At 35.7% G+C, this 18,481-nt stretch overlaps 2 protein-coding genes across 3 annotated transcripts; one reads left to right on the forward strand and one right to left on the reverse strand.

Moving 5' to 3' along the window:
- Positions 1-1,578: 1,578 nt before the first annotated feature.
- On the reverse strand, positions 1,579-6,566 carry LOC128266412 (beta-ureidopropionase). The gene is made up of 4 exons (XM_053002912.1): positions 6,391-6,566; positions 3,899-4,161; positions 1,971-2,590; positions 1,579-1,850 (listed from the first exon to the last, which is right to left on the reverse strand). The coding sequence occupies exons 1-4, from the start codon at positions 6,492-6,494 to the stop codon at positions 1,677-1,679; spliced, it is 1,161 nt and encodes a 386-aa protein (XP_052858872.1). The 5' UTR covers positions 6,495-6,566; the 3' UTR covers positions 1,579-1,676.
- Positions 6,567-16,003: 9,437 nt separating this feature from the next.
- On the forward strand, positions 16,004-17,745 carry LOC128266416 (uncharacterized). Of its 2 annotated transcripts, none has more exons than XM_053002916.1 (3): positions 16,004-16,507; positions 16,569-16,691; positions 17,549-17,745. In XM_053002916.1, the coding sequence occupies exons 1-3, from the start codon at positions 16,203-16,205 to the stop codon at positions 17,682-17,684; spliced, it is 564 nt and encodes a 187-aa protein (XP_052858876.1). In that variant the 5' UTR covers positions 16,004-16,202; the 3' UTR covers positions 17,685-17,745. The 2 variants fall into 2 exon arrangements, with proteins under 2 accessions (XP_052858876.1, XP_052858878.1); XM_053002918.1 differs by having other exon boundaries at positions 16,240-16,382.
- The last annotated feature ends 736 nt before the right edge of the window (positions 17,746-18,481 follow it).

Consider the following 18,481-nt stretch of genomic DNA (forward strand, 5'->3'; position numbering starts at 1 on the left):
GCCCAGAGTGTGTGTGCGAAAGTGAATTTCAATTTGAATAAACGAATGTTGCAGGGTAAATATTTGATTTATTTTCGGGTGACCTTTGTCAAATAGACACACACCAAATCCGACATTCCTGCCCACACTTCCTGCACAGTATGGGTCAAAATGGTAGAACGAAAGGGACTTTCACTATTTACATGAATTATCAAACTTGGTTTGTGACAAGGTTTCTAAATAGAACTTTTTATTTGTTAGAACTTACCTAAATGTTATTTTGAAAAGAAAAACACGATACTGCGGTTGCCTGTACCAGTAAAGTAAGTATAACCATTTAAAAAATGGAGAAGTATAAGTTAAGTAATGTTGGTTATTTTAACAAAAGTTTCATTTATTACTTATTTTATAGCTACCATTTACCTTACCCAGATAAAGATTTAAATATTATGAAATATTTTAATTTTGTTTTTTGAATTTAAGGTTAGCACTAAAATACAAATTATTTTATTTATTTATTTTCGAATATATGCTAATAAAAAATATCATAATTACACTGCAACTAAAAGATAAGTTAGTTATACTTATGGTACGTACTTAATTTCGCCAATATCTTGTTCCTTGCCTTGTTCCAAAAAACTAGTAGCTTTCCCAACAGTAATTATAAATAAATAAAGTTTATGTAAATATTTCACGATTATATTTGTGTGACCTCTGGTATAAAAAAAGAATCAAAATTCACACATTTGCCTCTTTGTATCTTTTTGACTTGGCTGTAGCCCGAAATTCAATTTGCATATTCCCATTTCCTTCTCTAGCCAATTGCATAGAAGTTTATAATTTCCATTTGTGTTGCGTTGCTCGACAAGCAATTTGCGCTTTATAACTCCATTGCCTCGCAAGGTCAGGACGAGAGCAGAGAAACCAATTCAGAATAATCTGCCCAATTACTGACAAGGTCAGCCGAGTCATTTTGGCAACGCACAAACGATTATTACTGCATTAGGAGTCGGCAAAGAAACGCACATGTGAGTCGCATGCAGATAAGCAAACGTAATAGAAACAGATTATATCCCATCCCCACAGGGACCCACACTCGAACCCATGTCCCATGTCCCATGCCACATCCCATCCCGGATCTCCGCCCTCGGTTCCCATTCATCCGCAACATAATCGTAAAAGTCAAAGCTAAGCTCAATGCTAGATTGCGGAATTTTGTAGGGAGTAGGAAGCATTTTAGAGCAGTCGTCGGCGAATGAGATACAATAGAGATGCTCTTCTTCAAGGATCTGACTCTTAGCGGTAATACTAATACTAAGAAATTTTACAAGTATCTAATAAAAAGTAATCAAAGTTGCAATGTAAAATGTAGTTAAAACTACAAGGTAGTTCAATTGTTTGTAAAAAATAAATAGTTTGAACAACTTATGACAAAAAATGTTATATTTTGTTGTTTTTCTTCAATTTACACATTTTTTGTTAACCGGCTAGAAATCCTGATGATATTATTGCAACTTAAGAAAGTTCCAAAACCAATGTTCTTTGTCTCTACAAAACAAATGTTGTAATTTTTTCTGAAACTTCTCTATATAGTTAGCTGATCTTTTAAAAAAGTGTTCAATTTTATTTATAATATCAATAAAAATGCTTTCTTTTTAACTCGCTTTGGGTGCCTTACAGATTTTATAGTTTTAAGTTCATGTTTCCTTGATGATCTGCGGCTTGAAACCCTGTTCCGATGCTTTTTGAAAAGACTCAGCATAGAGTGGAAGCCTTTGGGTCATGCGGAAGCCCCAAAAGTCCTTTACCTGGCGACACAGGTTTAGATCCAGTTCAGCCACCAGTAAGCCATCTCTGTTCCGCGACAGGCTCTGGAAATATAACAGTCAGAATAATTTAAGTAGTACTCAGGTGACTAATTAAAAGGTTATTTGAAACTATTATAAATGTCTGAGGAACACTATCCTTTTTATGCTGTTATTCTAACTTACCGGGGTCCTTGAACCGTCAGGAGCAGCGACATACGAAGAGCCGTAGAAGGGCCCGAACTCCTTGTGGGCCTTTTTACCATCCCCAGATGTGTACTCGTGTGGGAACTCCTCCGTTCCCACGCGATTGATCGGAACTGTGAAGTAGCTATTGGCGATAGCCGCATTTCGGGCCTCAATGCTCCAGAGTGGCTCCGATAACCGACCGATCGTGGCCGAGGGATTGAAGACGATCTCCGCACCATTCAGGCCGAACATCATCCAGTTCTGCGGGTGATGACGCCCATAGCAGATGTTAATGGCCAGCCTGCCGAACTCCGTCTCGAAGACCGGGTGCCCGGTGTCGCCCTCCATATAGTACGTGGATTCATTGAAGTCGCCCACCCGCGGAATGTGGTTCTTACGGTGTTTGCCCAGGTAACGACCGCTGTTCGAGATGACCACGGCCGTGTTCCAAATGGTCTCGCCGTGATCTATATCGCGCTCCAGGATCGAGCTAATGATCACCATGTTATAGGCCTTGGCCAGCTCAGCTAGCATCTTGGTCGTAGGACCGTTTTCGGCCTCCTCGGCGAACTCGCACCAGGGAAACTTCTCACGAGTGCAGAAAGCAAATGGCATGGCTAAAAAAATTATTTGTATTAGTTTAGTTTTCCAGAAGTTGAGCCAGCTATGCAATTTCAACAATATTTTATCAACAAGTTTAAAAACAAAAACAAACAAGATCTTAGACTATAGCTGTGTGGATACCCCCCAAAAATCAATTGGGTTTGAAGTTGCGCAATCTTCCGAACTGCAAGATCACACTACAAGCGAAGAGCTTGCGCATTAAAAGAGTGAGCACAGCGGACTTCTATTATATATATGATTGTCCGATTTAAACACCTAACACCCCAATGGAAAGGTATCGGTAAAAGAATATGGTGTGCATACCAAAACTTTGAAAAGATTTGGTTCAGGAGAAAAACGCTGGGAAAGTGACATACTAAAATTTATTTTAATTTTGGGACCGGTTTAGTGAAGTGCTCAAGTTTCATTTTTGCTTAAAAAAGGGGGCGATTGTTAAACAACTTTATTTACAAATTTTTTTTTTAAGTTTTGGGTCGATTTTAAATAAAAACATTTGTTCTACGATTTTTTGAAAAACAAGCTAGTTTGGCGTTTGCAAGTTTTTTTTTTAAAACGGGCCTCACTAATACTTTTTAAAATTTTATTAGTTCAGATTCCTCCACTTTTGATTACAACGTCGTTTTCGAAAGTTATTAAGCAACAAAAACGGCAATGGTTCTCAGTTCAGAGCTGCTAAATCTTTTAATTTTTGGAATAGCTCCAAGGGCTTATACACTTCAGCTAGCCGACGTTTGTTCCATTGTTGTTATTTAAGCTTTAAGTCTCTAAATGCATTTTTTTTTGTTAAAATAAAATTAGAAGTAAAGTGTAGTTAAAAGTTTTTTTTTGTAAAAATCTACGTAATAATATGGAGTTACCTTGACTATATTTCAAACAAAAACATCTGATATCAAACCAAAACACCTCTTCATACAGCGAGAGAAAATGCCTGTGTACACCCAGAGAAAAATCATGGTAAGTCACTTTGATTTTAATGTTGTTTAAAGTTGTGTGTTTAAATTATTTATTTTTAAGCTCGGAAAAACTTTGTTTTGAATTTAAAAATAATTCAAACTTACAGTTTTCCAATTTTACCAATTAAATATGTTAATTACATTATCATGTTTTTAGTTCAATTATGTTTTTAAAAAACTGTTACATTCAAATATTTTCATTTTTAATTTTACTATGAGGTGTTTCTCTGGGTGAAGGCGTTTCATATGGGAACATTTCTATTAATTTTTTTAACGGAACTGTCATTTATATTGATAAATTTTGTTGTCTTGAAAAAAATGCATTACTGAATACGCAGATGTACTCACTCCACGCTTCTTGGGTGCAAATAATATTGCATCCAGCCTCCGCCGCCGCCTTGATCATGGTCTTAACCTTGTTCCAAATGGCCTCCCGCTGTTTTTCAATGGGCGCCGTAGTGGGAATAGCGATCGAGTTTTGTATGGCGCCAACTCTAACAATTCGGCGTTTCCGAGTTTGCTCTTCTCGGGCGGTAAAGCGATAGCCCTTAATGTCGAATCCATTCTCTTGGGCGATGTCTTTTGCACTTGCGGGCAGCTCCAGCGTTTGGCTACATACATAAGGTTAGATTTAAATGATAATTATATTTAATAATTAAAAACAAGCTAAAAACAAGAAAGAAAGCAAGCCTCGGCAAGCCAACGCATATACACCCTACACACAATTTTTATTTTCTGCATTCTAGAAAATTTTTGTAAAAAAAATTTTTTTTTTGAAAATATTTTCAAAAATAAACCAATTTTTAAATTTTTGTAAATCTAAGCCTCGTCTTAATTTTCTATATTTATAGGTAAAATCGTCTTTACTTTTAAAAAATAAATACACTTGCCTCTTCTAAAATTAAGGAAAACGACTTTAAGTTTAGATAAATGTTTACATATACAGAAATCTCGTTTTTTTAAAACAAATTGTTTTCTAATATGAATAAAAATGCCCTTATTATTAGAAAATAATTTTCTAAAATGCTTAGCCTTTTTTGGTACCGGGCTCAAATCACCTACTAAGTATAGGTACCAGCCCTCTCCCAACCAAGCTTTAAGGGTTTAGGGTATTTTTTAGAAATTCTTTCTTTCTAAAATATAGAAAAAATTTCGCCATATATATTAAAAACCTTTTTTCTAAAATCAATGCTGATTTTCTATGTTTTAGAAAAAAAATTGTTTGAGTGTATTTTTGTATTTTGTGAATGACAGCTTTATGATACCGTTTTACGATTTTGAAAAAATGTAATCCACAATTCTGAAATTGTAAATATATTAATCTTGCTTCCGAATTCTGTCTATGAAAACTATATGACATAGTCATCCGATCCGGCAGTTCCAACTTATATACTACCTAAAAACAAGAAAGTAAGAAAATTTCGGCATGCCGAAGTTTATATACCCTTGCAGTTATGGCAAAAATGAATTAGTCTTTAAAACATCTATTGTTAAAACATCTACTGTTTTTTAACATTGAAGCTATAATTATTTTCAGTTAATTATTAGGTTGTTCCTATGACAGCTATATGATATCGTTCTCCGATTTAAATAAAATTAAAAACGTAATTCTGAATTGTTAAACCATTACTATGTCCAAAAGTACTAAAACAAAAAAATAAAAATTCGAGAAGCAACATTTTTTTATTTTTTTGTTGTAAAATTTCGATTGTTCCCCTGGGAGCTATATAATATAGAAGTCTGATTTTAATCAAACTTAAACTATGATTAAGAAACAAAAAACAATTACTATATCTCGAAGAAGTATGAAAAAAAAACAACAGAAAAGTTATAATTTTTTATAAGATAGTCGTCCGATCTGGATCGTTCCGACTTCTAACTAGGTGCAATAGAAAGGCAACTTTTTGGAAAGTTTCATCCAGATAGCTTTAATACTGAGAGACGGACCGACGGACATAGCCAGATCGACTCTCCTATTGGTGCTGATCAGGAATATATATACTTTTTAGGGTCGGAAATGTCTGCTGCGTTGCAAACCTCTGACTGAAATTATAATACCCTCTGAAAGGGTATAAAAATATGACTTTTGGGAAAGTTTCATCCAGATAACTTTAAAACTGAGAGATAAGTTTGCTTAGAAATAGACATTCGGATAGATGTGCATGGCTAAATCTTTACATATGATGATGATCAAACATATATATTTACATTATAGTATATATAAAATTATAATATTCTTTGCAATGGTACATATAAAAAGGTTTGATGCTAAAACTAAAGCAAACACATGCACAAACGCATATACCCTAAGAGATTATTATAGCCTGGCCAGATGTTTTTTTCGCTGACCCCACTTTGACTCTTCGAAATTTTCGAGATAATCGCCATGTGGTGACTTCGTCAAAACTGGCTGAAATCGGCAGCTTATCACTTATAGTCGCAAAAACTAAGAAAAGTCTTTTGAACCTTTGAAAACGTCAGAAAATTAAACTAACCCCGTACATTGTTCTAACAGGTTTCCCTATTTTCTTGTTTTGTTTTGTTTTGAGGATCATTTCACTCTTATCACCAGATGTTCTCTTCGAAATATACGTAACTGTGTAGATACAATGAAACGGAATTTGTTGTATTAGTTCTATATATAAATGTATTTCGATCGTTGAATAAATAAACGAAAAATTTAGAGACCACTGGAATTGCTTAAATTGTCCCATGTGTTTGCCAAAAAACTGAGATAAAATATTTTTAGAATTATCTGAAGATATATTTTATGGTCACCGCACCTGATGTTCTTACTTTGTCAGGCGTTCTTATCACAATTGCTTTTCAGCTGTACTCACTCTTCTTCCACTCCGTATAAAATTCGCTTCACCTCCCTTAGTTCGTCAGCAGGCAAATGCTTTTCCAAGCATTCGTTCAAATTTTTGAGTTCAAACGCCGACATTGCTCTTAATTCACAGCAGCAGACAATTTAAATAAGCAACCATATGCGTCCAGCGCTCTGTATTGAATGGTTCTGTCGACGATCGTTTCCACTTGTTATCTCTGCCTCCCAGCGCTCTCTCTATTTTTATTATTTTATGGTTTTTCTCTCAGATGCTCTCTCTAGCGGGTTGAGAAATTGTGAATAAACACACCCATTGGCATTTAAATAGAATGCCTAGTCAACTATCGGTTGAGATGCTTCGATATATTATCGAAACTTGTTATGACTTGTTATGAGTTTTCATCTAAAAATAAAAAACTATACATGAAAAATGTAATGTTAAAAGCAACAGCAATTAGTGTGTGAGAGAACATGAGAGAAGTGGTTTTATGAACCAAGTGATTTATTTGACCTACTTTTTATTCCATTGCAGAGGGTATTAAATTTTAAGTCAAAAGTTTGCAAAGCTTTGAGGGTGATTTTTTCGAGCCTATACAGTGTAAAGTCAGTATCCCCAGCTATCTGGATACAATTTTTTAAAAGTCTCAGACTTGTAAAAAAAATGAAGAAAGTCCAATTTTTTTGTAAACAATGTAAATATTTTTCGCTTTAATATTCATCCCTTGCGGAATTAACAGTACCATTTTTTTACTATTTAAATAAAATAGGATTTATTCTAAATATAACATTTCACAAATCATTTAAAATATTTTAATATTAACTGTTTAATTAAATGTAGTAAGCATTTTCTTTAATGTTATAATTGGATATGGCATTTAAATTAAAATGTTTTAATGTAGTATGCATTTTCTTTAATATTATGAATGAATTTTAAATTTAAATATAATATATAACATTTTGGAATGCAATAGTCAAAAATATTATTTTATCGTTTCATTTTTGTGTCAGTGTACAATCCCTATTTTTCAATTTAATTATGTATAGTAGACATGTCATATCGTTGTCCGACTTAAACTTAAAACCGTAAAATTTAAACCGTAATTTAATTAAATTCAGATGAAAATCTTGCTTTCAGTTGGTTTATTCAATATATTATTTTATTACCAAAGTTAGCTTTCGTTTTTGTTTGGTAAAAAAAACCCCATACGGTCCACCAACCGAAATGTTCACATATTTAATTTACCTTCGGCCGTTATTTATGCTTAAACCAATTGGCTAAGTTATAGAAAAATGTTGATCTTTAATATTTTGAAGCGATGAGCTCGTTAAACAACTTATACTTAAGTCCCTTTCCGAAATGTGCAAGGAAATCCTGTGTAAGCTGATTTTCTCAAACTTTTGTTAATATTAAATCAGTTTCGCCCATATCCCTGTCTTTTCAGCCGAGCATCTCTGATGTCAGCCACTTTGCCAGAAAGCTGACAGCTTTTGGGCCATTTTGTATTAGAAAAGATTAACTTAAAGCCGAATGTGGGTCGTTGGTGCTCAAAGGCAATGCAAATTACCCGAAATTTTTCTCGGGCGAAAACGGTTTGTTTGTCTAGTTCGGGTGCTTCTTGGTACGCTTTTTGTTTTCTTTTCCAGTTGGCAACTCAATTGAGTGTAAAACAATTTCATTAAATTGACAGTTGACGCGTTCCTTCCCGCGCACCCAACTATTCTCCGCGTGTACGAGTGTGGGTTTCTGTTTGCTTTATCGAACGGTTTCATGAGGACGGAGTGTCCTCCGTTTGGCCACATTCATTTATTGAACAGTGGCAGAAAGCCCGGTCCCAAACGATCCGAACTTCGTCATTGTGGATGTCGTCTGCTCGCCGGTTATGTTCTTTTTTTATTATTATTTTATTGTCTGGCTGCAACGTTCATGTGGGAGTTGGGAGACCATAGCTCGAAGCCCAAGGATCGAGGACCAAGGACCTTCTTGCCATTGCAATTTATCGCATACGCTCTGGGAACATGTTCGCAGGCATTTTTATCATTTCCGCATTTATATGGTTTCCGCTTGAGCTGCAAGCAAACTAAGAAGTGGCTTTCTGCCTTATTGCCCCTGAGAATCCCCTATATCCTGCGTCCGCTTTTCGCCATCCTCCGTCCAGGATGTCCTAGCCGCTGGAACCGAAACCGAACCTCGCTCAGCCGAATGAATTGTTTAGGTTTAATTTATTGTACGGAGATTGGTTATGGGCTTCTGGTCGGGTCAAAATCACGAAGTGGCACACACATTGCACTGCCCGAAATGAATGACCCAAATGAGGGGGAATCGATGGGAGGTCCAAGGCCGAAGTTCGACAAAGTTTCAATTTTCCCTCTGATGAAATCAATTTATTCACAAAACCAAGCTGCATAAAGATAAATGGAAATGTCTGTGATTTCTGAAACTATCTTAAACAAAGAAAGAAGTTTGGAAATTGCTATGAAGAAAGTTAATTAAATTGAGCTAAGGACAATATTAAAATATTAGCCGGAAATTACAATTTAAAATTTAAACTTAACTAAACTTTACAGAAATGTATGCAAAGAGATAAAATGTAACTTCCTTAGTTATTTGATTATTTACCTTATTAATAAACACGTTTGAAATAAATAAAATTTAAAATAAATCAAATAAGTTTAAAATTATTTGTAAAGAAAACTAATTAAACCCAAAATTGTTTTGTAAGCTTAAGTCATTACTTTTAGTAATTGCTTGGCTAATTCAAAAGGATCTTTGTAACTTTTTAATTTTCAAGTAATTGAGACTAATTTTTAATTTAATATGGGTAAAAGACCAAAAAACTATGATGACGTTATTTATCGTATTTATTTGATTTATTTTGAAACTTAATATCTGAACGTTATTACAAAATATTGTAATAACGATTACAAGTTAAGTATTAACAGAAGTGGCCAGCATGAACTGGGTGCCCAAATATACAAACAATTTCCTCCGGGCTGAAAGCACTCTCTCAAACTTCTGCCCAGTGTAATTTTCAATAAAAAACATAACACTCGAAAGGACAGGAAGCAAAAAATTACAACTCTTACATTGTGTCTGCTGCCAGATCTCCTCCGTTAAAAAATTGTAAAAAAAAAAGGGAGAGTAGGGACGAAAAGCAGTGGACAGAAAAAGGGGCAGCGAGACTTGTTAAGGGTCAGTAATAAATCTCGGCAGATTGTGCTGTAACTTAAATTAAATGCTGCACCATCGGTAGGGCAATGGGCTACTCGTGTGGACTTCTGACAGCCGCAAAGGAAAACTACGAGGAGAATGTCAGGAAAAGAATGAAAATGGCGCCGCACGCAGCCGACTTGAAAAACGGGAGGCCAAAGCGCACTGAGACGTGAGCTAGACGAAACATGAAACCAAATTAAATTGAGTTTTCCAAAACAAGCGGCTAAATATGCCGCAATTGCTGGCCCTTGCGGGAAGATGCGACTACTTTCCTCGACTATGGCAGTCCCAGTTTTTGCATATGCAAAGTCAGGCAGTCAAATACGGTCTGCACATGGCAAACAAAACTGTTGGCCACTTTTTAGCAGAAAAACGGTAAATTTATGGCTGCCAGCATTTGCGTTTTAGCAACTTTTTGGACACTCCCCCACCCGAATCAGATGAAAATATTACATTTCCCACACGTAGCGCATAGAAGAGTTATTGGTTAAAAAGATAAAATGCAAACAAATGAGTTTTCCAATCAAAACTCGCTTATAATGGGGTAAACTGAGCCCTTCCCGACCATTCAATTTGCGTTAATGGGCGAAATATCGGTTGGGCTCAATTGGGGCCTCCCAGTTATGGCATGAATATTTTACCGTCAGGCCAAAGAATTCCGCAGGAAAATCGGCTTACATCTAATTTGATTTTGCCAAAGTATACTTTCATGGAATGGGAGCGAACAAATTTCGTTTGATTTATTTCGTTCCGGTGCATGTTGATATTCATGATAAATTGGTAGCTTTGCGTCAACCGCGCTTCCTTTTATTTTCACTACAATTGGTTTTGGCCAGACAATCAAGCCCGAAAACCAATCTAAAATTTCCCACCAAAAACTGAACTAAGGGGCCGCCAGCGTCGCAAATTAATATGCTGGCGAAACTATAAAATTGAAATTATGACAGCATCCAACTAATGAACAGCGATAAAAATAAATACAAGCGCTGGCTTTGCAAACTGCCGGAGAAAGTTCGCCACTTGCACCTGAATGACTTTCGAGCCAGCTCCCAAACTATGTCAATACATTCTGAGCCGGGGTTCAGAGTCATTGCTTCGAACTCGTAAAAACTTTCTGAAGTTTGCGCTGCGAAAAGTGTAGCATGCTTCTGTGCGTCTCTTATCGCGTCGACTGAAATCCAGCCGGTCTGCCGAGCACTTCCGAAAGGACCCAGGACCCGAAGGCCCTTCGGAGCTTTTTTCTCTTAGTTTCCGTGGCTTTGCAGACTCTCTTAGCGCGGGAGTGCGATGGGGATATATTACTTGCGCCGCGAAAACGAGAAGGCAGCAATGAGGGCGCACTGCTCGCACGTTGAAAGCTCCACAACGGATGCCACTTGTGACTCCTGGGAACAGAAATCCCTTGCAAAGCATGTTGCCATTGAGTTTGTCAACTCTAATTTTGGTTTTCTGACTTATCTTAATATTCTAGGGCTGCAATATTTATCTATAGATAAGCACACATAACAAAAGTTATATATTTAATATTAAATTTATTTATTTATTTATTATAATGATTTTCAGAATTTTAAAATATGTTTCCTTTGAATTCGGATAACCCCCTAAAAGATATGCGAAACCAAAACATTTTACGGTATCATAAAGTTATCGAAGCGATTAAGCTTAACCATAAAATAGAATTTGCTTTTGAAATATTTCCTAGAAAAATATGTTTCCCATGTAAAAATAGATCTCAGGTACAGAATACTTTTAACTATTTATAAAAATAAAATAAAAATAGTAAGATAAATACATAGTAATTATAACAATAAATATAATAACAATTTTGTTAGACTAAGAAATATCTAGTTATAGTTTCAAATAAATTTTAATATGTTCAATCAGTTTCGACTAATGCAATAAATATAAGCCCAACAAATAATCAAAATAAATAAAAAAACATAAATTAAAATAATGAGTCAGAAAAACTCTTTGTGTATTATTAATATTATAATGCTGGCGCTACTAATTTTCTTAAAAATAATTTGTGAGATGTTAAATTTGATATTTTAGGTTTTTAAAATAAACCATATAAAATATAACATAATATAAACAAGAAAATAAGCAAGAAAATAAGCAAGAAAATAAGCAAGAAAATAAGCGAGCTTCAGCTACCCGAAGTTCATATACTGTTGTAGCTATATTAAAATATTAATGAGCACCGTTCAGTTAAGTGTAATTCTTAACCAATAAATTATTACTATGTCAACAAGAATATTTTGAAATAATTAAAAAATAGAGAAGTTACATTTATTTTTAATTTTTTTTTTTTAATATTTTGATTACATCCATGGTGGCTTTATGATATAGTCGTCCGATTTTAATGAAATTTAAACCTTAATTCGGAATTATTTAACCATTTCTATATCTTGAAGAACTAAAACAAAAACATTAGAAAACAGCAAAAATAAAATTAACTTTCATTTACTTTTCCGATTGTTTCTATGGGAGCATTATTCCGCCTTATATAGTAACTGCAATAGAACACATCTCTTGAGAAAGTTTAATGCAGATAACTGAGAGACTAATTTGCGTGGAAGCAAATGGACGGACAGACGGACAGACAGACAGGCGGACAGACAGACGGACAGACAGACGGACAGGCGGGCAGAAGGACATTGCTAGATCGACTCTCCTAGTGATGTTTATCAAGAATATATATACTTTTTAACGGTGGAGATGTCTCCTTCAATGCGTTGCAAATGTGTGAAACTATAATACCCTCTGCAAGGTTAGAAAAACAACTTCAAAACCTATATCCCATGACAGGGTTACGGGTATGATGTATTTAAGTGTTTTTGATAAGATTTCAAGCCGTTCAGCACATAAAGCTTAACCCTCAAATATTTTTTTAAGTGTAAGCTGTGAGTTCGTGTGTGGTAGCACATGAAACATTTGGCATTGTTGGTAGGCGATGTTGACTTGTTTCCTAGTCGCCGCTTTCTGCTTAGGGATTTCCTCTGGCAAATAAAAGGTTGCAGTGGGGGGAAGGGGAAATGCATTTCAAGTCCGCTGGCCCTTGTTGTTGCTCTTGCTGTTGATTGTTTGTTGTTTGCCCCGCGCACACGCACCCCCGCAGACACACCCACTAAATTGTGGAAGGGGTGGACAGCGGGGGCGACAGCTGAGTGGGGCACGTCTGAGCATTTACGCGGGGGACAATGTGGGTTAATGGGTTTTTAGTTGCCCTTTTCATTACTCAGCCGGCACCCACATACGCGTCAACGGCAAATTGTTGTGCTGTGCGAAATGCTAATCAAATTGCATTCCACGCGCTCTTTAAGACGGTACTGATATAAACGGCCCCAAGATTTAGACAAAGCTTGACAGCCTTTCGGCCAAGGTGAACTTCATACCATTTTGGCCGACAATCGCGAGAAGTTCTAGCCGCGTATTACTGGCAACAGTATCCTTTCTCACGCTTCGCTGATTAACATGTGAAACGCGTCAGGAACACACACGACTAAAACGGATGAATAAGGAGTACTAACAAAATACAAAGTACAAGGGATCCCCCTAGCAAAATTAAAATAATTAAGTGTAAACATAACTCTTATGATTAAACATAATTTGGTCTTGTACACTTTATGAATGTTTCACCTTTTTGCAGATGACTAAAATTTAAAAGGGATAATTTACAATTTTTTGAATTGGGGATTAAAAATATAATAACAATTAAACATTTTATTTATTTTTTCAGTGCAATTGCACACACATTAACCTTCAAGAGAGTGCACAGCTAATTGAAATTTAATTTAATGACCGCTCTGAGCACGTGGAAATCCTTCGTTGAGATGCGGCCAGGCGTTGGAAAATTCGTGGAACTCGTTGGGCCTTCCATTGCTAATTAAATTAGCAACCGTATGCATGCAGGGAACGATTTATGAATTACATTCCCGCCCGAAAAGAGCAAAAGCAACATGGAATGGCAAAATGGAAAATGCTGCACTGACCAAACCGTAAAAATGCCACACAAAACGAGCGTTTTGCTAATTGAACATGTGTCCGACATTCAGGAGCACACTATATGCAAGCAATGCAAGCACCGACCCAAAGCACACCTTTTGAATTTGGTTTTTGTTGCCACTCCAGCGCTTTACAGTTCATTAACATTGCGGGGGGAAGGTATATTGGAAATTAAAAGCCAACTTCATTTGTGTTCTAGCTGTGTTTGCCCCACTCTCCTCCATGGCAGTTTTCCCATTTCCCTTGTGCCAGCTAATTTAAATTTTTTGCTTGTTTGCTGCGGAATTTATGCTTGACAGCGGGTGGAGACCACAGAGATTGAGGCATAAATTCGGTTGCACTCCCATCTTTTTTCTTTGTTAATTTAAACATTACTTTGGCCACAAATATTAACTAATAAATATTCAAGCTCAGACTTTTTCACATAAAGGTAATGGGATATATATTTTGACAGCTGGACAGCTAACTTGTTTTTGGTTTGGGTAATAACTCTGTTCTTACAGACATTTTTGGCACAAATAAATGATTAGACTAAAACTTTTATACAGTTGAATAGTAAACTTCAGAGTAAGCTAGAATGCGAGCTTAAAACAGAAATTAACAAAATTATGAAAACTTAAAGTTTGTTTTTAAATCTTGTTTCTTGAAAGCATATTAAGGTCTTTACAGTTCATCAAGTACAACCCTTAAAGAATACATTTTTAAACGAAGAAGGCATAAGAAGGAAGTTTAAAATAAACAGATTAAAAAGATAACTTCTGTAAATCAATAAAAATGGATTTTTCAAACCAAATTTGTATGCATTTGGTTTAAATAAATAAAATTAAATATTTAAGCTCGTAGTCCAATCCTGACACTTAAAATGATTTCCGCGTTATAACTTTAATGACAGGCAGTGGAAGGACACTCGAAAATAATTTTAATTTCAATTAATATACAAGGATCGAGGGTTTAAGTACAGACCCAGTGAAATCGACACACGAGTGACTCGGGTCCTTGACCAGGACTCAACTCAATCTCAATGGCTCCGATAGGAAATCAACTCAAGTGGCGTCTGCCTTTGATGGCTGCCCAGTCGTCCATCTGGAGTTGTAAGAAAAAACTGGCACCGAAGCTCAAAAAGCGAGCAGTGAATTCCTTAAAGGTGGCTTAAACTTTCGCTGCTGGCCAAGAAAATTAGCAGAGATACCCCTTCGCCTTAATGCCATCATTAAGAGTTAAGCTAAAGTTAAAGTTTGGGGCTTTCGAAAAAGTGTACCGACATGTTCCGAGCAGCTGGAACATCCTGCCCTAAGCAGGGAAATTATTAAACAATGCCCTGGGACTGCAGGACGAAGTGGAGATGAGACGAGCATGATGACAATGAGGACCCTGGTGCATGCAGCTATGAAATGGCAAAGTGCTGACCTAAGCCCACAAACAAAATGACACGCAGAGGACGAGCCAACAAAAAAGTGTCACAGCAACCAACACAAAAACTCAAATTCCGAGGGCTCCGTTCGACTCCGGCTGGTACTGAAACAGAGCCGGACGGACTGGTGGACATGACGAAGTGTCAGTGGCTCTGAGCAACGAATCCCAATGTAGCCAGTGATAAGGCCAACTACAGAGCCACGTGTTTGCTTTTCAATTTGTGCCAGCAGCCGGCTGTGGAATTATGAATAGGCCGGCACAAAAACAAAGCGCCCAACAGAGATAGACATCGTGAATGGGCCAAGTGGAACGGCCTTCTGGAGGCCGAGAGGGGCTAAAAGGGCTAAAGGGGGTTTAACGGAGCGTTGGAGCCTTCATTGAAGCTAAACAGGATGTGAGGATGTGAGGTGCGTGGAGGGACGAGATGGAATTGGACGGGGTGGGATGGGGTGGTAGGACCACGCTTCGATGCCGACAGGCAAAGGAAAACAACTTCTGCAAAAGTTGTACTCGATTGGTGTTCTACTTTAGAGCTCCGGTTCGTCCTCTTCTTTCCTGTTTTTTTTTACTATGGCACGCTGCAGCGCTTGAAATGCAAATGTTAATCTGCAAGGATTCAAAGTCGCTTCGACTAAACATACAAATTTCATGGAAAGCCCTCTGTTCGCTTCAACGATTTTTTTGGTAAGGTCGAAGACTTTAACATATTTTAAGAAATACAAAGGCAATTCAAGTTTTTTTGTCATAATTAAATTTAAATACACTTACTTGTTGCGATGTTTTTAAGTACTACTCCAGCAACGGCATTTATTTGTTAATTAATCAAAACATGAGTAGCGTAAGCTGAGCTTATACATACTACAGCTTGCATTTCTAATACGACATTTTTAATAACTTTTATTCTTTGAAAATAATTAATACGTTATATTTTTGTAGCAACCTATCTTGTCTCCTTTTTTTTTTAGAATACGGAAATGTACGAATTAAATTGCTTTGAATTAAATGTCAAAACTAGAGTATACCAGAATACATTTTTAAGAATGTGTTAACAAAATTTAACTTAGCTTTCAATATTGCCTGGCGTATCACTCATATACATACACACAGCTATAAATAAAATAAAAATCGATTTTATAGATCGAAACAAAAATAATCATCCACAGGGATAAAAAAACTATTTAGCACAATCTTTTAAAATGAGCCAATCTATTGAGCGCAAGACCCTGATTCAGGAAAAGAGAAAACTTATGGAGGACAAGAGGATGAGCATGGGAATGAAGTCCTTCTGCGCTTCTTTTGTGGGGACCCATTTTCGACTGAGTGACGAGGAGCACTATTCTTTCTCAGCCATGATAAAGCGCCATAATGCCGATAAGGTATTTGTTGATGCTAATTATAAGGACATAGAGGTAGTGCAATATGAGCCCATATATCAAACTGTATTTGATGACGACAGGGACCCTGTGCTTGAACCTACTTTTTCAAAGCACCGTATACCTCTGTAAGATCGCAAAACTTAAAGCAAAGTAACATAACAAATTCTTTAAATATTCTATTTTCAGGCAAATACGATGTCTGGAGCGGTATCACAGTTCCAAGCGGGAGTACGCCCAGCAGTTCAAGCGGGAAATAAAACTCCTGATCGAAAATCAGTCTACGGCCGAGAGTGCCTGGCAATTTGTTAGGTATACGCGCCGTTCTTTTGCAAACCTTACACCTTTCATAAGTCAATTACTTTTTGGTTATTAACTAAACATGTAAGGAAGGATTTAAAAAACAAATATCTTTATCTTTATACCATTGCAGAGCGTATTATAATTTCAGTCAGAAGTTTGCAGTCAGAAGTTTGATCTAGCCATGTCCGTCTGTCCGTTCGTCCGCCCGCTTATCCGTCCGTCTCTCAGTTTAAAAGCTATCAACATGAAACATTCCCAAAAGTTATCATAGAGCTCCCATAGAAACAATCTGAAAATGAATAAAAAAAAAATATAACACTGTTTTTAATTTTTTTTTTTAGTTCTTCGACATATTGTAATGATTAAATATTTTAGAATTACGTTTTAAATTTCATTAAAATCATACAATCTCCCATGAGAATTATAACAATATAAAAAAAAAAAAATTGTAATGTAACTTCTATTTTGTAATTTTTTTAAAATTCTATTTGACTTATTAATATTTTGACAATTCAGAATTAGGCTTTTAATTTTATTAAAATCGGAAAACGACATCATATAACTGTCATAGGAACTCTTGAATAATTAAGCTGTAAAATATCATAGCTTCAATGTTTTTAAACATATACGCAAGTAGATCATAATTTTAATGTTTTGTAGAATATTTAATTTTTGCAATAGCTGAAAGTGTATATGAACTTCGGCTGGCTGAAGTTTGCTTCCTTTCTTGTTTGCATTATGATAAGTTATGCACAATATTGAAATGCTAATCCTGACTTAATTCAAAACGTTTTTTGTTGCAAACTAAACATCTGATATGAACAAATTATAGCAAAATATGTTTAATTAAAATATCATTTTCATAGGACCATGGCGTATACAACTCTTTGGCCGCCGCTTCATACAAGAAAAGAGCTGAAGATTTTTGAAAAGGACTTTTGCAAACTTTCTTCTACTGAGCAGCGTCGGTACAATAAAATAATGGCGACAAATTTTACATGAACTCTATTAAGTAAAACATTTAAACTATGTAAAACCAATTAAAACATAAAAATTAAAAAAAGAATTAAAACATAAAAAAATAGCATTGCGTAATTTTTAAGGGGCTACTTTTTCTTTTTTCTGGAATTTTTTAATCGAAAACTACTTACTTTTCTTGCGTATTTAAAATTTCAGTCCGAAGTTTGCAACGCAGTCAAGGAGACATCTCCGACCTTCTAGCCATTTCCGTCTGTCCGTCCGTTGGTCCGTTTTTACGCAAAATAGTCCCTGAGTTTTAAATCTATCTGCATGAAACTTTTCCAAAAGTTGTCTTCCTATTGCAGGTATTATTTAAGTCGGAACGAGCGGATCGGATGACTATAGCATACAGACCTCATTAAAACAATAAAAAAAAATTTGTTTTTAAATAATAAGCTTGGTGTTTATACCCTTGCAGTATTGTATTATAATTTCAGTCAGAAATTTGCAACGCAGTTAAGGAGACATTTCCGACTCTATAAAGTAAATATGTATATTCTTGATCAGCGTCACTAGGAGAATCGATCTGGCCATATCGTCTGTCTGTTTTAAAGCTATCTGCATGAAACTTTCCCAAAAGTTGTTTTTCTATTGCAGGTAGTACAGAAGTCGTAATTTCTTTTAAAAATTCATTTTGACAGTTCAGAATTAAGCTTTTAATTTTATTAAAATCGGAAAACGATATCATATAGGTGTCATAGGGACTATCGAATAATTGAGCATATACGCTAGTTAAGGATAATTTTATTGTTATCAAGATTATTTGATTTTTGCAATAG

Source organism: Drosophila gunungcola, chromosome 3R (assembly GCF_025200985.1).
Source record: "Drosophila gunungcola strain Sukarami chromosome 3R, Dgunungcola_SK_2, whole genome shotgun sequence".
In the NCBI taxonomy this organism is placed as follows: domain Eukaryota; kingdom Metazoa; phylum Arthropoda; class Insecta; order Diptera; family Drosophilidae; genus Drosophila; species Drosophila gunungcola.